This window comes from Trichechus manatus, unplaced genomic scaffold (assembly GCF_000243295.1).
Source record: "Trichechus manatus latirostris isolate Lorelei unplaced genomic scaffold, TriManLat1.0 scaffold00075, whole genome shotgun sequence".
NCBI lineage: Eukaryota > Metazoa > Chordata > Mammalia > Sirenia > Trichechidae > Trichechus > Trichechus manatus.
In genome coordinates this window covers 10,947,001-10,968,289 of record NW_004444011.1, presented here as the reverse complement: position 1 = coordinate 10,968,289, position 21,289 = coordinate 10,947,001, and the positions used below count along the sequence as shown (strand labels likewise).

Here is a 21,289-nt window from a genome sequence, read left to right as displayed (position 1 = left end):
ATTTGTTATTTCCACTCATCCAGTTGTATGGCTTTACATATTATCAATATACTGATGATTTCCAAGTTTATATCTCCAACTTAGACCCATCTCCTGGACTCTAGACTCATATATATCCAACTGCCTTCACAACATCTCGAAACTCTTGGATATCTAACTGACATCTCACTTAATATGTTCAAAACTGAATTTCTGATTCCTCCCTGCAAAATCTGCTCCTCCCATACTTGTCCCCATCCAGCAATTAATCCTTCCTTCCCTTTCTTCAAGCCAAAAATCTTAGGAGTCACTCTTGATTACTCTCTCATTTTTACAACTAATATTCAACCTATCAGCAACTCCTATTAGCTCTACCTTGAAAGTATATTCAGAGAATCGGACCACTTCTTAGCACTTCCACTGCTTCTCCCTGAATTAGTTTCCTAATTGGTCTCTGTAACTTCTACTCTTAACCTCATATAGCTTCTTCTCAACGCAATAGCCAGAATAACAGTTTAAAAAGGAATTAGGCTTATGTCACTCTTCTCCCCAAACGTCTCCAATGACTTTCTATCACTCTTGAGCAAAACCAAAGTCCTATAAGATTTTACAAAACTGTTTTGCCCAAATGCCCTCTCTCTAGCCTACATCTCTGATCTCTTTTCTGCCTACCCTCCTCCTCCTCATGTAGTGTACTTCAGCAAAACCACTGTGGTTCCCCAACCAAGTTAGGAACTCCTCCACCTCAGGGCATTTACACTTATTATTTTTTCTAGCTAGAACATTCCTTCCATAGATTTCCATATTACTCATCTCCTTTAAGTTTTTCTTCAAATATTACCTTCACAGTGTGGACCTCCATGATCACCCCATTAAAAACTGCAAATTCTCAGTCCCCCTTCCCTCAACACTCCCTACTTCCCTAACTCTCCTTTATTCATAATCTGATATGCCATATATTTCATTCTTTTATTTATTATCTGTCACCTGTCACTAGAATATAAACTCCATGAAGGTGGGAATTTTGGTCACTGTGGTTCATTTCTGTATCCCCAGCCCTTGGCACAAAGCCAGGTACTAAATAAGTATCTGTTCAATCAATCAATCAAGTGATCAAAATCTGGTTCCAGATAAAGAAAGCTACTGTGGGTGAAGATACTACCATGTATTAGGATTTTAGAAACTTTTTAGTTTTACAAAATTTGAAACAAACTAGAAAGACAGAATCAACTGACCATATCCTTTCTGAGTTGAGAAATCTCAGTTCAAGAATAGAATGGTTACAGGGCCACAATGAGTCTTCAACACAGATAAAACCAGCCCATAAAGAAAGAAAACACCTTTGAAAATATGTATACATAGGTTGGTGCTGTTGTTAGTTGCCATCAAGTTGATTCTGATTCATGGCAACCCATGTGTGTGGAGTAGAACCGCTCCATAGCATTTTCAAGGCTGTGATCTTTCAGAAGCACATTGCCAGATCTGTCTTCCAAGGTGTCTCTGGGTGGGTTTGAACTGCCAATCTTTCAGCTAGTAGTTGAGCACTTAACCATCTGTGACACCCAGAGACTCCACATACATAGGAAGTAGTAGTAAATATCTGAGCTAAAGTTATCCAAGAAAGACTTAACTCATATTCTGTGGCAATGAAGCAGACTTTATAATTAAAACAGATCATAAAGTCTTTATGAACTCCAAGACAAGAACACACAAACACACGTTAGATACTTATGTGTGTGTATGTTTATTTATTTGTGTATTATATACATGTGTGTACATATATATTCTGACATATATATTTCAATACTTCAATAATGTACTATAAAATTAATTTTAGTGGCAGTATTTTAACAGTTTATAAAAAGTACTAAGTCTTATAATTAAGAACACAAAAGGATCTCTTAAATGTTTCAGGATACTTAAACTTAATTTTATGAGGGAGGAACTGTATTCTATAATTGTATTAACAAACAGAAGGTCTTGAGACAGTTTTTGCAAATGATAATTGTCTACTGAATTTAATATATGATGAGTGACATGTCTGAATAGTCTTTACTTTAAATGAATCTGTAAACGTTCAGATCATGAATGTCTGTATAACGGTTCATAAGTTACATGAAATTCCACCTTCTCCACTAAAATACGTAATACATTAAATAGTTTTGCTGTGAAGAGAGTCTGACCTGATCATGCATTAATGCTGCAATGTGTGTTGTTTTGCCTCCTGGTGCTGCACACAAGTCCAGAATCTTCTCTCCAGGTTGAGGATTCAGAACATGGGCTACTACAGCAGATGGTAAATTCTATATAGAAAAAAAAGCAATCAACTGCCAATTATTCTAAATCATCTTCATAATTTCAGAATCAGAAACCCTTGGAGCTAATCCAGTACAGCATCCTCAAGCCTGCCAAGAATACAGTTTTTGTAAATACAACAGTGTCAGGAAATTCACAATTTCCTAGAGTAACTCACAGGACTTACACACACACACAATGTATTTCTCTAATCAATCCAGGATTTCTTCCCTAATATCAGTGTTTTCTAGGTACCAGTATATTATGGATTGAATTGAGACCCCCCAAAATACATGCTGAAGTTCTAAGTTTGGTAACTGTACATATGATCCTGTTTGGAAATAGGGTTTTTGCTATATTAATGGTTCACTAGGATGGGTCCTAAATGAGTAGAGAGGGTTCTAAACCCAGTAATTTCTAAAAGTTGTCTTATAAAAAGAGCAGAATAGACACGAAGACACACACGCAGGGAAGACAAGATGTCATGTGTGGACCCATCAACAAGCAAAGGAAGGCCATTAAGAACCTTTCTATTATGCAGTAAGTTCGAAATATGAAACAGTCCAAGTAAAGAAACTTCATTAAACATTCAAGTGATGGCAGAATTCTCTTAAAACAATTTATTTTACTACATTCTCTACTACTATTTCTCAATCCTGGCTATACAATAGAATCCCCTGGTGAGCGTTAAAAAATTGTCTGCTCCTCACCTAGAATAGTTAAATCAGAATTTCGGGCACCCATGTTTTTACAACTAGACAACTAAGTTTCAGGCACCATTTTTTCTTCTAGCCAAAACAGAATATAACTTTGAAAGCAGTTGTATTTAACTGTTAAACCTTTAATTGGCCATTATTTTAATCAATTGTGAATAGCACCTAAGTTTTTTTTTTTTAATTCTGTGAATTGTGTTTAAGCAAAAGTTTCCTTTTTTGGTTTTGAAAAACCAAATAATATTGCACAGTTGTAATTTTATTGATTGTGTACAACATTTGTATTAAGTTTACAAAATATCCTTGGGAAACTTGAGTTACTAGAATTAAAAATAATCAGTTATTACTAACCCCCTAACTACTTCCTGTAAAAAAATCACAATGGGAAGATTTTGCACTAGCTGTTGGAAGCAATAAACAGTGTAGGTTTGGGGATAATGCTTGTTCAAGAAAAGGCAAGAGGCATTTAAAAAAAAAAAAAAAAATACACCAACTTTCCCAGGGATTTTCCCAACAGAAAACAAGTAATTTCACTTATTTGGTACAGTAACGAGTAATAACAGAGAATGGAAAAAGGCCACTAGTTGTCAAACTCATTTGCCAACTACATATGATTTCTTCATGGTATAACTTCTTCAGCCCTGTGAACTACAAAATTAATTGGTTACTGAACATAATTCAAGAAACCATATCAGTTTTCTTAAGTTACAAGCCAGTGTAGTCTTTAGATAATATATTCAAAGCACCTAGCAAAATGCCAAATCTAAAAAAAAGAAAAACAAAAAATTAGCATAGATTAATGAAGATAAAAACTGTTATACTGTATCAAGATTTGGCTCATGATTCAAGCATTTAAAAAAAAAATCCACTAATTACCACTATATATTATTCCATTTCAACAAGGAAGTCACTAAAAGTGGTACATCAAAGCTACTTGCAGGGTTTATCAAGCTCTTATCAGACTCTGACAAGCAGTCACTGGACAGAATGCACAACCTCTACATAAATCCTAGCCTAGTGATCCTTTTTAAAATTCAGAATCAAAATAGTAAGCCGATGGTTTCATTCATTTATTCCACACATACTTAATGAATATACCAGATACTATCACATGCACTGGAGTTAACAGTGTAAATAAGAAAAAGATCTTTCTTCCCACGGAACTTACATACTGGTAGAGATAAAACAGACTATAAACAAGAGGTAGTAATTCCAATTTTAAACACTCTCAAGCAGCAGGGTGTCCTAGCACTCCTGACCTGCACACATTATTTTACTATAACAATAGTAAGAGTGATATTTAACACAAGGCAGCTGTAGCTGCAGGAGAGTTACTACCAAAAGCAGCAGCAGAGCACTGATTACACTCAACTTAAACTTGGTGGACACTTACCAATTGTTAGGTAGCAGGTGAGAAAGAGCAGAAGAAACCTCATCATTACAAATCTATCCTACCTACACTCTTAATGCTTGTAGAATATAAATAAGTTTATATAATGTACATTTATATAAGTTAGCAGCTCTATCATGCAAAAATTCCAGTAGCATAATAGGAAGATATGAAATATGAAGGAATGCTCTTCACTTTTAGAAAGTCTTACTTCTCAGATCTCCGATTGCTTTGTTACTCAAAGGGTGGTCCTCAAACTAAGAGCATCCAAATCTCCTGGGAGCCTGCCAGAAATACAGAATCTCAGAACCTATCCCAGATCTACAGAATGAGAATCTGCATTTTAACAAAATCTCCAAGGTTTTTATTATATTTGAACATTAAAGTTTTTAAGAATTGGTCTACACTATGCCAAATCTGGGAGAATTTGAGTACTAAAATAATTAAATGCAAAAATGAATTACAAGCCATTACAATTAGGAATTTAGGAGGGCATCCTGTTAAGAAACAAGTAAATAGGGGAGGGCTCTTGCTTATATTAAAATGGCAAATGCGGAATGAGTGCTGACATGGGAAAACCATTATTTTGTAACAGTAAAGATTGGCTCAGGCAAGAATCATCAATGGATGCTAAATCTAGGGGGAAATTCTAATGAGGAGTAGGACATTTGGATGATTTTTGAAGTGTCTCCCCACAGACTGATGATTAGTTGTGAGGGGAAAAAACCATAATTAGTGCAGATATCAGAAGTCTTGATAGGGTGATCAAAATGAACATTGCCAAGGAAGACAGACGGGCACTGTGTGACTCCAAAGGTAATACACTCTGGCTTACAAATATATGAGCTTTCTGTGTTGTTCCACACCTGGATAACAACTCATGGCATCAATAAGTGATGATAAGTAAGTGAAGTAGTAAGAGATACAATACAATCTTAAGGAGTCTAGCAGGTTTTCTTATATAACAGGGATTTAATTAAAGAGTATATTCAGCCTATAGCTCCAAAGGAAGGAAAAGTAGAAGCATATCATAGAAAATATTATTTATAAAAATGGAACATTTCTATTAGACAACAAACAAAATGGAAAGCGCAGACAGGGGCAAGATGAGAAGAAATAAAAGTTGACTATAAACAATAACTGAGAGTCTACTATAATGAATGAAATAAATAGGATTAAACTACATAATGCCTGAAAAGTGCTTAGCACAGTACGTGACATAGTAAATATTCAAAAGATACTGGTTATTATCTTTGGGAAAAAAAAAAAGTCTAAAGGTTGGCATTCCCTTGTTTGTGGTAACTGGGTATATGTGGTAAAATTCTGTGAAGGTTAAAATATACAAACAAAAATAAAATTCCCAGGACCCACTCCAGACCTGCTAAATCAATCTCTAAGGAGGTATCATACACCCCTTGATAATGATGTGATAAGAACGGCACTTCATTTCTGTTGTTCTCTTCCCAATACCCAACAACTCTAGTCTAACCACAAGAAAAACATCAGACAAACCCAAAGTGAGGGACATTCTACAAAATACCTTAGTCTCAAAACTGTCAATGTCTTGAGAAAAAAAAAAAAAGGAAAGACTGAGAAACTATCACAGGCCAGAGGATACTAAGGAGACATGAAAACTAAATACAGTATGGGATCCTGGATTTGATTCTGGACCAGAAAAAAGACATCAGGAGGAAAAAAATCTGATAAAATCCTAATAAAATTTGGTAAGTTACTATTAAGGAAATCCAAATAAAGTTTGGATTTCCTTGACAGTAACTTACAACAATGTTGGTTTCTAAGTTTTGGCAAATGTACCTTGGTAATATTTCCCTTAGCATTAGGCAAAACTGGGTGAGGGGTATACAGGAATCCTTGCACTAGCTTTGCAACTGAATAGTTCTAAACTTCTAGTCTGTAATTCTAAAATAAAAAGCTTATTTTAAAAAATATCTCCAGAAGCAGGATGTAGGTATATATACTTTTTTAAGTTCCACAAGTGATTTGATGCCTACTAATTTACTCCAGAGTCCACATGACTGGTGTAATGAACAGGACTCTCTACGTAAGCTAATACTTACGAAAGGCCTTAAGTATCTTTTATAGTTAGACCTAAATTAATCTCCCTACACCACAATGAAAATTGTAAATTAAGGCTACCATAAGCTTCTTAGCTTTTAGAGAAGTGAAGTGTACTGAAGTGCATACTGACTGACAACCAGGAGAAAAAATCATTTTTAATGCGTTACTGAAGTGTCAGCATCTATTTCAGTGACTCAAAGCTTTTGAAAAGTGCTTCATTTGGTTGATGCCTCTCACGCTGATGTACTTTCAGTAAGTGTCTTTTAATGAACAGCCGGACCTTGTAGTCATTTGAGTGTTCAAGTATGTTTGAAAAGAAAGGCAGCTTAATTGCTTAATCTGGATTGTCCAATTGTATCTTATTTCCATTATGTGTAAATGTGAAATGTATATTGTTTTTGAAAATCATTATATATGCAAGAGTTCGAGAAAAATAATGAATATAAAAATTCCATATTCTTTTTAAAGTGAACTTACTCTTCTGACCATTCTTTTGATAACTTACCTTAGGGAAACTAATATCACCTGGTTCCGGATCACCCACTTCTGGGTTGAATTTAGGCTATTTCGATTTTACTAGGTCAGATATATGAAGAGTCAGTCTGGTGGTTTTGAACTAGTTTGAAAAGGGAGACTTAATATAAAAAGATCAACTAATTTCTTATACCAACTAAAAATTGACACAGAGTTCTGGGAAATTGCAAAAAGAGGCTGTGGGAAGCATGTTGAATATGCAAATTTCTTGGAACCGCTCCCTGCCCCTCCCCAGATTCAGTTTATGATTCAGTGTATGATTCAGTTTATGATTCAGTTTATGACTGGAGCTCAGGAACTGCATTTTAAATAGGCCCTGCAGGTGATTCAGATGCGGGTCATTCAAGGATCACATTTTGAGCACTGGCATAAAGTTAAGAGCACAGTCTTTTGAAGTCAGATCTAGGTTCAAAGTTTGGCTTTGCTGATGTCTATCTATGCGACACTGAGCGAACTACTCATTCAAAACCAAAACCAAACCAGCTGCGGTCTAGTTGATTCCAACTCACAGTGACCTTATAGGACAGAGTAGAGCTCCCCCACAGGGTTTCCAAGACTGTAATCTTTAGATGAGCAGGCTGCCACATCTTTCTCCTGAGTCGCGACTGGTAGGTTCACACTTTGGAGCTTTCCATTAGCAGCTGAGTACTTAACCACTGAGTAACCAGGGCTCCTAACCACTCATTCAGTAAATGAGTAATTACTGAGTGCTCACTATGTGCTATGCACTTTACTTCTCTAGGTCTCTACTTCCTTATCTATAAAAGTGGAGGCTTTTAAAGATTGGAGTCCTGGTGGTGCAGTGGTTAAGAGCTCGGCTGCTAACCAAAAGGTTGGCAGTTCAAATCCACCAGCTGCTCCTTGGAAACACTATGGGGCAGTTCTATTTTGTCCTATAGGGTCGCTATGAGTCGGAATCAACTCAATGGCAGTGGGGTTTAAGGGTTAAATGAAACAATGTATATAAAACACTTAGCACTTTAATAAGTTTCACTAGCCAATCAATGGTCATCAAAATAGATCACACAAAATGAAAAGGCTTCCACAATGACAAAAGGTTAAGCAACACCCTCGGATATAAAAGCTTTATTCCAGCAGTAAAATCTCATGTTCCTTGCTATTAGAAAGCAAAGACCATGCTCCATGGTGCTGTCTGGATACTAAGAATCACAAAATGACTTGCCTTTGTAGTTCATAAAGGAATCAGCATTAAGCTGATTTGGGGGTTAGGGGGACAGCTATAGGTAGCAAGAAAGTTAAGAAAATATTTGCACTGCACTAGATTCTGCTCTTTTTTTCCCAAAGCCAAAACTAAATTGTGGGATGAGCAGTCATCTGGCCCTTTACTGTCAAACTAAAGGAAAAAATAATATTGCACTGACTGTTACTAATGTGGAGAAGGCACAGATATCACTATCAATGACTTAGGACTATACTGTCAAATGTTCGTAAGTGTTTGAAAGTGGATTATACAAAAAAATACACAAGCAAGCAAAAATACTAAAACTAAACAAGTTAAAAAACCCAAATAATTTACAAGCAATTTTCAGGCTCTATATCCTTAGGTATTATATTATCACTAATGTAGAATTAGATAATAATAAACATAAATACATTTTTCTGTTTGTTGACGCCAGAAGTAATCTCTGAATTTATAAAATGTCTTTTGGTACAGTACTGGACTGAGTAGAAAATGCCATTTGGACTTAGGTTTGAGTTCTGACACTACCAATCACAAATTGTGTGACCTTGGTCAGGAAGCTTAATGGGTCTGATCTTCAATATCTTCACCTTATATTGGGAATAATAACAACAGCAACACCACTACCACCTAGCCAGCAGCCTGGAATGAATCAAATGAGTTAACGTACATGAAGTACTTAATGAACTGGATGAGGTAAAACAAATTATGTTATATCACAACAATTGTTAACCACCCTGACAAAAGACTGACAGTAATAAACCATTTGATTCTTATACAAAGTTACAAATTAACACTTCTAAGTACCCCAAATATCAAATGTATGCACTACTTACAGATTAATATTCTGAGAACAGAAAAGAGCAGTAGTTAGAAGAAGTTACTATTAAATCATTCTTGGACAAAGGAGGTAGAAAAAGTAGTTAAAAATCAGTTGAAAACGAGAAAAGAATGAGGAGTAACAGGTCTTGTTTCGTACTGCTAAATCAAAGGTAGACCAGAAAATAAAAAAAAGACCACAAAAATACATTAAAAGAAATTAAAAAAAAAAACAAAAAACTTAGATTTCAGATAATTGAAGGATGTTTTAACATCATTAAATATTTTATTTTTATAAATACTTACCTGTAAAAATAAGTAACCGGGTAGTACATTGTCAAATGAAGGGCTGAGATATACTGGTTCTGTCATTCTTATGCCTATTCCTCTAAAAAGTAGGAAATCTAACATTAGTCCATACAAGTTACATAGTTAGAATTATGAAGCTATGTTTCTAAGAGCATGGCCAAGTAGCATGTCAAATATTAGGTCTTCTGCCTTTTTAAAACCTCTTTTACCCAACACCAAAATACTTAAAATGTTCCTGTAAATTGTTTTGAATTTTTATGTGCAGCAGTGTAGGAGACCATCAGGATAACTAAAAAAGGATAAAGTTACATAAATGTTTCATTTAGGCACAGATGAGTTCATTTAGAAATTTGAATAGATTAAAAAGGAAAGAATACCTGAGTCTTTACTTTTTGATTCGTTCTACTCTTTCTGGTAACATATTTATGATCATTGTTATTAGCCTTTCAACTCAATAAACATTCCGTGAATGCTTCAGTTTTCAAGGCACTGTGCTAGGCACTCGTATAAAAAAATGAAAAAAACTCTGAATCATGCTGATGCTAAGCAATGACAAACGTGCTACACTGCTCTCCCTCTCATCTCTTTATAGAATAATTGCTAGGTACTGACACAATCCTCAGATAATCTTTTCCACAGGAGAACCCAGACTCAGGAAGGCAGGGTGGACAGTGATTTATAAAGATGGACAACGCAATCTGAGAGAGGTTGTCAAAGACTGCCAAAGGGGAGAAAAAGCACACAAGTACTGTTAGAGAAAGCCAAGCATGGCCCGGTGTATGAGGCCAAATCAGAGAAAGCAAGAAAATGGGAATGAAAGCAGTGTTTTGGGAATTAGAAGGGCAGAGAAAAGTACAATCTAATTATAGAGGCAAGGATAAGAATCAGGATTTCGACCAGGGTGCAAGCAAAGAAGAGAGTCCAAGTAAGGAGAACAAGGATAGAGTCCTCAGATACAGTATAGTAGACAAGTTCAGATACAGCACAACTAGCTTATGAACTGATCTTGGCAGAGAAGCATCTACACAGATGGTGTATACCCTACTCAATGTAGGCAGGGTAAATCTATGCTGCTTGTTAGAGTGAAATAATTTCTGTAGGTTATCTGCAGACTGTGATTGCAGGGGGTGTGACTATGAACTCCCCTCAGGTGAACTATGAACCTCACAGCATACAGCAAATGTTAAGTCTTTTCTTCCTCTCCCCATCCTCTTTACCTTCTCACATATTTGTTTACCTCTTGAAATCTCTCAATGTGCATCCTATTTTTAATCAAAGTTAAGCTTCTCTCTCTTCTCCAGTCAGGATCAAGTCAAGCCACTGTATTCACTTCCCAAACAGTTCCTCTCCCCCTCCCTACCCTTCGCAAGAAATACAAAAAGGAGCCTTCTGAAATGTCACAGCCTCATATTCAAAAGTCAGTCCTTTGTTGAAGACACCTGGTGCTTTTATACTGATCAATACTTCACCTTCCACCCAGAGTCTAGACCCATTATTAAATGCCTTGAATTCCAAGACCTGACCATTTCTTCGTAATTTAAATGATTTTCTGACTCACAAGTCTCCAGTCCTTTGAAAAAGACTGAAACTTTAACATTTAATATGTCCTACCTAGTGCTTTAAGTTCTGGTCTCCGTTTGACTATTCCCTTCTGACCATGTCTATCAGCACCAATGAGTCCATCTATACAGTATTTAACTTAAGAAAGATAATTTAAGCCAATTATTGTTCAGGTATGGAATCACACATGGTTTTTTTTTTTTTGTAGTAATGTAATATATTCATATAATAATGTACAAGATCTCATAAAACAGACTATTAGTAAATTAATCTACCTCTGAGTCTTTGAATGATTCAGTCCACCTGGAATTCAAAGAATCAAAGGATACAAGTTCCCTAATCAAATAACAAACCATTAATAGTGTTTGTTTTAAAATTTTAAAAAGAATATAAATAAGAAACAGCAGGTATACCATAGTATTTCTTTGTTACAGAAGCATGCTTTTTCTAACACAGGAAGAGACTGAAATCACTGTAGAACAAATGAATAAAGTTAAGTTAAAATCACCATTTTTTTAAGTGTGATGCAGAACTCAAATTCACATAAAAAGACCAGACTTAATGGTATGACTAAGACTGGAGAAATGCTTGAAGCTATGGCTCCTGGATGCTCTGTTAACCCAAAACTAAAGCCATTCCCAAAGCCCACTCTTCAGACAAAGCTTAGACTGGACTATAAAACATAAAATAATACTTGTGAAGAGTGTGCTTCTTAGTTTAAGCAGATACACAAGACCAAATGGGCAGCTCCTGCCCAGAGGCAGGATGAGATGGCAGAAAGGGACAGGAGCTGGCTGGATGGACACAGGAAACCTGGGGTGGAAAGGGGGAGTGCGCTGTCACATTATAGGGATTGCAACTAGTGCCACATAACAATATGTGTATAAATTTTTGTATGAGAAATTAACTTGAGCTGTAAACTTTCACCTAAAGCACAATTTAAAAAAAAACCAAAACCAAAAAAAAGGAGCCCAAAATACAAAAACAAACACTCAAAGAGTGGCTCTATAAGAAATAAATGATGTGGATAAAATAAATCTTTTTTAAAGACAGCTGCCTCCTACTCCCTTCAACAAAGAACGCAGTATTTAGAAAAGTCTGTCACAACACAGTAAACGGCACTACCACACTAAGTAAGAGAACAGGATAAAGAGTGACCTACTAACAGTGAACTACAGGAGGCAGTCAAAACATCAATTTTCTGTTGCAGACGCACAGATAAAAGATAAATACAACATATGCATATACATAATCGTTGTATTCATAAAGCCTTCTGTTGTTGTTAGGTGCTGTGAACTGAATTTCAACTCACAGTGACTCCCTGTGATAGAGTAGAACTGCCCCATAGCGTTTTCTAGCCTGTAATCTTTCCGCAAGCAGATCTCCAGGTATTTTTCCTGCGGGGCCACTAGATAGGTTCAAACTGCCAACCTTTTGGTTAGCAGCTGAATGCTTAACCACTGCATCACTGGGCTCCTTGTTTTGGCCATTTGCAAAGCACTGCTAGATCTAGGGAATCCAATAGTCTGATTCTTCAGAATAATTAATTTTAACTGTAAATTCAAATTGCTGCACCATGAAAAACTGTTCTAGGAATCAAGGATGTGGTCCAGTCCTAGAAGGATAAATTCACAGCCTTCAGCAGGTCTACGTTAGTAGCCAACTTTGAAGTAATGAAGCCGTCCAAAAGAACTACTAAAATAAGCTGAAAAATCTAAGTAAATAAAAGCATGGATGGTCCACAGATTTAGTTTATTTAGATGTACTAGCAACCAGAGATGATTCAGAACTAACTACAATTCAGTTTGGTTTGAAAGAATTCAAATGCACATTTTTAACTATAAATATTCAGGCAAGTATGGCATTCTGGTAAAATTTTTAAAAATTTTTATTGTTAATTTATATTAAAATCATAAGCTTTTCCTTTCACATAATCAGAATGTTAGAAAAGATCTGGAGACATCATCAAATTCACTCTCTATCAAGATATTCTATAAATATTATTATTCAAAGCTGCGAAAATATTCAAGTCAACAAAATTCAAAAGGACAAGTAAAATTATTTAACAATTTCAGTGTGACCGTTTGCTTACTTGGGCTCTTCAATCTGACCATATTCTCTCTTTTACCTAAAAACATTTTTTTCCAAAAATCACGGAAACATGAGTTAATTCCTTGCCAGTTGAATTTATCCCAAAAAATGTTATTTGTATAATGCAACTAGATATATTCTTAAAATTGTTTTCAATTTTCTTTGAACCACAAAAAGGATGCTTATTCTCCCCAGACAACACTTGATGACATACTTCAGTTCAGGTAGCCCACTGAAGAGTTCCTTGCGGCTTAATTCAGAAATCCCATTTCCAAGAAATATTTTTGTTTCATCAAATTCTTTGGCTCCTTTCTTACATTTTCCTTTAATATCAGAGTATACGGAAATAACATCTCCAGCTTTCATAACTAGAGAAAGAAGAAAATTAGATTATACTGAACTATATTTTGGTGGGAATCTATACTTTGTGAAAGAATTTGACAGAGAAAATTCTCTAAGCTAGACTAGGAACCTGCAGGGGCATCAATAGAAGGTATGAAGTAGTTCCCTATTGAATTTAATCCTTAACAGAAAATCTGATCTTTTATCTTTAAATTTCCCTAACAATAAATCTAACTGAAGAATTTTTTTTTCAGGGAAAACAAAGAAATAGAATAGATTTCAAAACATCCTACCTCAAAATGAAAGTCTTCAGCTGAGCAGAAAACAAAGGGTATCTTCTATTTAAGTTATTTTCCCCAAATCTAACATTTCCTAAAAGATTTCATATAAATCTTGGTATCTTTACTCAGTCCTCAAAGTTCTACATTTCCTTCAAAAAGATTCCTCAAAAATGTCCACTAAAATCTAAGAAATGGTCTTTGTGATTTTCTAGTTATATTACTGTTAAGGCAGAAATTTTAATAATAAACACATACATTCATCAATTCACATATATGTATACACACACATACATATACATATTTTTACGCATATAAACTTAGAACACCTTGAAATTGTATAATACACAGTTGATTTATATGAATGATTAAATCTAGTTTTTATCATTTCTATAAACTGTTTTCAGGAAAAAATCCCAGTGACATTAATAAATGGGAAAACTACTCTCTTCCAAAAAACATTTTAAAATCTAACCTATTAGAAATGTGTTTAGCCCATTAACCTAACAAATAGTAGTGAGCAGCCTATTAGCTAGAGCTAGAAGGACTGTTAAAATCATCCTGATCAAGGGTCAACAAAATTTTTTTTGTAAAGGGCCAGTAAATATTTTAGGCTTTGTGGGCCACATTAACGTCTCTATTGCATATTCTTCTTTGTATTTGTTTTACAACTTTTTAAAAATTAAAAAAAAAAAATTCTTGGCTTGTATGTCATACAAAAACAGACTATGGGCCAGACAGCTAGCAGGCAGTAGTCTGCCAAAGCCTAACATAGATCAAATTATTTATTTCACAGACAAGGTAATCAAGGCCCAGAGATTAAATAATTTTCTAATAGGTCTAAACCGACATTTCTTGATTTAAAGTACAATAAGGTACCACTGAACCACAGCAGCTAACTTATTAAGCTTATGTAATATGCCATCGATTGGGAATAAATTAAGAATACTAAATTTCATCCCAATGTTAAGATTCCAGGTTTTGATTTCATCCCAATGTTAAGACTCCAGGTTTTGAATGTTACCCTCACAGATGATTAACAGCAGTCTGAGGTTTTAGGATAATGGAATCAAGGGTACAAAATGAAATCTCTTTGACATCTTAAAACCAAAAACCAAACCCGTTGCTGTTGAGTGGATTCCAACACAGAGCAACCCTAAAGGACAGTGTAGAACTGCCCCATAGGATTTCCAAAGCTGTAATCTTTATGGAAGCAGACTGCGGTATCTTTCTCCTGCAGAGCTGCTGGTGGTTTAAACCACCGACCTTCTGGCCAGCAGCTAAGCACTTAACCACCGTGCCACCAGGGCTCCATCTTCTCTATTTATCAGCAAAGATCTCCTAAATAAACATCAATGTACACATTCTGATATGGAAAGTGAAAAACTGCCAGAAAACCTTACATAATGCTGAATATTTTAGTCCATATCCCTGGCTATACTAAAGGTAAAACTTGAAAATATCTGACAAATATAAATTTGAAATATCTCTGAATGACAATTCTATTTGATAAAGAAAATAAATTTTAGAGCACCTTTGCTTTCCAGAGAAATCTAAACATTATACTTACATTTGGAAGCTGATACAATTCCTGGAACATAGACATGGGCTCCTCTTAACACTGCGTTGCCACACTGGGCTCCAACAATGGCTTCACACTGTTGTTTTTTTATATTCTTCCTAGGGATGAAAGACGAGAAATTTAACAGAGTAATATACCTCCAAAGCTTACTAACTTTTGCAATGTTTTAATCTGAACCCTAAAAGAAGTAACACTTTAACCTTGATTGTCCTGAGATACTGCCTCTACGGAATAAGTGAGAAAAAAAAAAAAGCAAATAAAGAAGGAAAAATAGAGAAAACAGTCTGGGGGAGAAAAAAAGATAAGCACATGAGAAAAGAAAAAATAGAAAGAGGTCCATCTAGTGGAAGGCAATAAAGTGACACCAAAAATTGGTTAATTAATAAATCATTTAACAAACATTACTGTGTTCATAACAGCATTAGGAGAGAAGAGAAATAGAGAAAGTCCTTATCTTCAAATATTTAAGGAATTAAAGAATATGGAAGAAATTTCTACAGCAGCAGATTATTGCATAGTAAATTATGACTATTTTAAACTACATAGACAGTGAAAATAAAAGTATTTTTTTCCTTTTCTTTGCTGTACAACTTTTTTTGAGTGTTTTGCTTCCTTCAATTTTTCACCTCCCTTTCATTCCTTAGACAAAATCTGGTATCATTTCTAATACTAAGAAACTACTTTTTCAAAGGACATTCATGATCTTAGTCCAAATCATCAAATCTCACTTAACAAAAGGTAGAAACAACCTAAACGTCCATCAAAGGATGAATGGATAAATAAAATGTGGTACATACATACAATGGAACACTACTCTGCCAGAAAGAGAAATGAAGTACCGATACGTGCCACAACATGGATGGAGCTTAAAGATATTATGCTGAATGAAATAATGTATCAAAAAAGGACAAACTTTACGCTTGGGTAAGTAGCGTCTGGGGTCTTAAAAGCTTGTGAGCGGCCATCTCAGATACTCCACGGGTCTCACCCAGTCTGGAGCACGGGAGAACGAAGAAAACCAAAGACACAAGGGTATAGATTAGTCCAAAGAACTAATGGACCACAACTACCACAGCCTTCACCAGACTGAGTCCAGGAAAGCTAGATGGTGCCCAGTTACCAAGATCAACTGCTCTGACAAGGATCACAACAGAGGGTCCAGGACAGAACTGGAAAAAAATGTAGAACAAACTTCTAACTCACAAAAAGAGACCAGACTTACTGGTCTGACAGAGACTGGAGAAACCCCGAGAGAATGGCCCCCAGACACCCTTTCAACTCAGTAATGAGGTTCACTCTTCAGTCAAAGATTAGACAGGCCCATAAAACAAAACAAGACTAAATGGGCACACTAATCCAGGGGCAAGGATGAGAGGGCAGGAGGGGACAGGAAAGCTGATAATTGGGAACCCAAGATTGAGAAGGGGAGAGCGTTGACACATTGTGGGGTTGGTAATCAAGGTCACGAAACAATTTGTGTATTAATTGTTTAATGAGAAACTAATTTGCTCTGTAAATCTTCATCTAAAGCACAATAAAAAAAAATAAAATAAAAAAGGACAAATTTTATATGACCTCACTTATAGAAAAAGACAAGAACAGGCAAATGTATAAAGAACAAAGTTTATTAGTGGTTACCATGGGCAGAAGGAAGGGGGAAAGGGGGAGTTACTGCCTATGGAGCAGTAAGTTTTTGTTTATGGTGATGGAAAAGTCACACCGATTATCGGTAATGGTTACACAGCCAATTGTAATTGATGACACTGTTGTATACCTGTAAAAAGGTGAATTGGCAAATGTTGTGCAATATATATTTTTACAACAACAACAAAGAGGAGTAGCTGCTGAGGGTGCTATGTGCAACCAAATACCTCATGGGATATGGTTTCTTGGTTTGAAGGTTTAGGGTCATGGTTTCATGGGACATCCCAGTTAATTGGCCTAACATCATTTTTAGGGTTGTTACGAGTCAGAATCGACTCAACAGCAACAGGTTTTGGGTTCTACCTCCTAGTTGATGACTTAGTGCCTGGGGTCTTAAAAATCTGCAAGCGGTCATCTAAGATACAACAATTAATTCTCTGTGCACCTGGAGCAACAGAGGAAGAAGGAGAGTCAGAAAAAGGAGGAGAAAACAGAATGTGTGGCTAACTGCTTCCATAAACAACTGCCTCTTCTGCCACGAGACCAGAATACCTGGATGGTGCCCAGCTACAATTATTCAATGTTTTGATCAAAGATTCTATAGAAGAATCCTGAACAAAAGGGGGGGAAAATGCAGAACAGAGATTCAAATTCTCATGGAATCCAGACTTTCTGGAGACACTGAGGCTGAATGAACTCACAAAATTATTGCCTTGAGATAATCTTTTTAAACCTTAAACCAAAAATACCCCCTGAAGTCCTCTTTAAACCAAGCAATAGTTTAGCTTAATTAATAAAGAATATCTTCCTTGAGCATTTATTATGCTCTGTTAAAGAACCATCTATATGGGATCAAACTGACAATTCTAAAAAATAGACAGGAAGCTTGGGCAGCATGAGTTTATATTAATGGGGTGAATAATTTGAAAAAGGAGGGTGAGAATGGCTGCACAACTTGAAGAATATAAGCAATGCACGGAATTATACATCATGCAGAAACTGCTGAATTGGTATATGTTTTGCTGTGTGTATTCTCAACAACAAAAAAAAATCACTTAACTTCTCAGCTTTATACTACTCCTCTCTAGTCCCACATATTCTCATTGCTCATTTTCTTTGCTTACTCCTTAAAAAAGGGTCATTGGTGGTTCATTGGTAGAAATCCCCCCTTCCACGCAACTGTCAGTTTGTTGTACTGTGGGGGCTTTCGTGTTGCTGTGATGCTGGAAGCTATTCCATGGGTATTCAAATACCAGCAGGGTCACCCATGGTGGACAGGTTTCAGCTGAGCTTCCAGACTGAGACAGACTAGGAAGAAGGAACTGGCAGTCTACTTCTGAAAAAAATTAGCCAGTGAAAACCTTATAAATAGCAGCAGAACATTGTCTGATACAGTGCCAGAAGATGAGCCCCTCAGGATTGAAGGCGCTCAAAATACGACTGGGGAAGAGCTGCCTCCTCAGAGTAGAGTCGACCTTAATGACATGGATGTAGTCAAGCTTTCGGGACCTTCATTAGCTAATGTGGCACAAATCAAAATGAGAAGAAACAGCTGCAAACATCCAGTAATAATAGGAATGTGGAACGTATGAAGTATGACTCTAGGAAAATCGAAATAGTCAAAAATGAAATGGAATACAAAAACATCAATATCCTAGGCATTAGTGAGCTGAAATGGACTGGTATTGGCCATTTTGAATTGGACAATCATATAGTCTACTTTGTCTGGATTGACAACCTGACGAATGGCGTCGCACTCATCATCAAAAAGAACATTTCAAGATCTATCCTGAAGCACAGTGCTGTCAGTGATAGGATAACATCCACATGCCTACAAGGAAGACCAGTCAATACGACTGTTATTCAAATTTACTTACCAACCACTAAGGCCAAAGATGAAGAAACTGAACATTTTTACCAACTTCTGCAGTCTGAAATTGATTGAACATGCAATCAGGATGCATTGATAATTACTGGTGATTGGAATGAGAAACTTGGAAACAAAGAAGGACTGGTAGTTAGAAAATATGGCCTTGGTTACAGAAAAAATGCCAGAGATCAAATGATAGAATTTTGCAAGACCAACGACTTGTCATTGCAAATACCTTTTTTCAACAACATAAACGTCGACTATACATGTGGACCTCACCAGATGGAATACACAGGAATCAAATTGACTGTATCTGTGTAAACAGACCATGCAAAAGCTCAATATCATCAATCAGAACAAGGCCAAGGGCCGAGTGCAGAATAAATCAATTGCTCATATACAAGTTTCGAGTTGAAACTGAAGAAAGTTTGAACGAGTCCGCGAGAGCCAAGGTATGACCTTGAGTGTATCCCGTTCGAATTCAGAGACCACCTCAAGAATAGATTTGACACGTTGAACACTAATGACCGAAGACCAGATGGGTTGTGGAATGACATCAAGGACATTATACGTGAAAGAAAGCAAGAGATCATTAAAAAGACAGGAAAGAAAGAAAAGACCAAAATAGATGTCTAAAGAGACTCTAAAACTTGCTCTTGAATGTTAAGTAGCTAAAGCAAAAGGAAGAAATGATGAAGTAAAAGACGTGAACAGAAGATTTGAAAGGGTGGCTCAAGAAGACAAAGTATTACAATCACATGTGCAAACACCCGGGGATAGAAAACCAAAAGGGAAGAACATGGCTGGCATTTCTCAAGCTGAAAGAACTGAAGAAAAAATCTGAGCCTCGAGTTGCAATACTGAAGGACTCCAGAGGGAAAATATTAAATCATGCAGGAAGCATTAAAAGAAGATGGAAGGAATACACAGAGTGACTATACCAAAAAGAATTGGTCGACGTTCCACCATTTCAGGAGGCAGCATATGATCATAAATTGATGGTACTGAAGGAAGAAGTCCATGCTGCACTGAAGGTACTGGTGAAAAACAAGGCTCCAGGAATTGATGGAACATCAATTGAGATGTTTCAACAAACAGATGCAGTGCTGGAAGTGCTCACTCATCTATGCCAAGAAATTTGGAAGAGAGCCACCTAGCCAACCAACTAAAAGAGATCCATACTTATGCCTACTCCCAACAAAAGTGACCCAACTGAATGCGGAAATGATTGAACAATGTCATTAATATCACACGCAAGTAAAATTTTGCTGAAGATCATTCAAAAGCGGCTGCTGCAGTATATCAACAAGGAACTGCCAGAAATTCAAGCGAGATTCAGAAGAGGATGTGGAACCAGGGATATCAATGCTGATGTCAGATGGATCCTGGCTGAAAGCAGAGGATACCAGAAAAATGTTTACTTGTGTTCTATTGACTATGCAAAGGCATTCGACTGTGTGGATCATAACAAATTATGCACAACACTGTGAAGAACGGGAATTCCAGAACACTTAATTGTGCTCATGAGGAACCTATACATAGATCAAGAGGAAGTTGTACGAACAGAACACGGGGATACTGTGCGGTTTAAAATCAGGAAATGTGTACATCAGCGTTCTTATTTAATCTGTATGCTGAGCAAATAATCCAAGAAGCTGGACTGTATGAAGAAGAATGGGGCATCAGGATTGGAGGAAGACTCATTAACACCCTACGTTATACAGAAGACACAACCTTGCTTGCTGCAAGTGAAGAGGACTTGAAGCACTTACTGATGAAGATCGAAGACTACAGCCCTCAATACGGATTACACCTCAACATAAAGAAAACAAAAATCCTCACAACGGACCAATAAGCAACATCATGATAAATGGAGAAAAGACTGAAGTTGTCAAGGATTTCATTTTACTTGGATCCACAATCAACACCCATGGAAGCAACAGTCAAGGAATCAAAGGACACACTGCACTGGGCAAATCTGTTGCAAAAGACCTCTTTTTAAAGTATTAAAAAGCAAAGATTTCACCTTGAAGACTAGGGTGTGCCTGACCCAAGCCATGGTGTTTTCAACTGCCTCATATGCATGTGAAAGCTGGATGATGAATAAGGAGGACTGAAGAATTGACGCCTTTGAATTGTGGTGTTGGTGAAGAATATTGACTATACCACGGGCTGCCAAAAAAAAAAAAGAACAGATCTGTCTTGGAAGAAGTACAACCAGAGTGCTCCTTAGAAGCAAGGATGGCAAGACTACGTCTCACATATTTTGGACGTGTTATCAGGAGGGATCAGTCCCTAGAGAAGAACATCATGCTTGGTAAAGTAGAAGGTCAGTTAAAAATAGGAAGACCCTCAACGAGATGGATTGACAGAGTGGCTGCAACAAGAGGCTCAAGCATAACAATGATTTTGAGCATGGCGCAGGACCGGGCAGTGTTTCGTTCTGTTGCACACAGGGTCGCTACAAGTGGAAACCGACTCTACGGCACCTAACAACAACATGCGGGAAACCCTGGTTGGATTCCTGGCCAATATACCTTATGCGCAGCCACCACAGCAGCTAACAACAACTCCGTAACTTAAAGAGGTTCATTTCCTCCAGG

The 21,289-nt window shown here is 36.5% G+C and overlaps 1 protein-coding gene across 6 annotated transcripts in view; it reads right to left on the bottom strand.

Annotated features, from left to right (window-relative positions):
- The window catches only part of NSUN6 (NOP2/Sun RNA methyltransferase 6), a 71,222-nt gene that overhangs the window by 24,596 nt on the left and 25,337 nt on the right, over positions 1-21,289 (bottom strand). For 5 of the 6 annotated variants that reach the window (XM_004380545.2, XM_023735066.1, XM_023735069.1 and 2 more), the window contains 4 exons: positions 15,161-15,270; positions 13,185-13,338; positions 9,317-9,398; positions 2,163-2,282 (listed from right to left, as the gene is read on the bottom strand). In XM_004380545.2, coding sequence (XP_004380602.1) covers positions 2,163-2,282; positions 9,317-9,398; positions 13,185-13,338; positions 15,161-15,270 — 466 coding nt within the window. Of the gene's footprint in view, positions 1-2,162; positions 2,283-9,316; positions 9,399-13,184; positions 13,339-15,160; positions 15,271-15,372; positions 15,676-21,289 lie in introns of those variants that run through there. The other variant, XM_023735067.1, reaches the window with a different exon arrangement.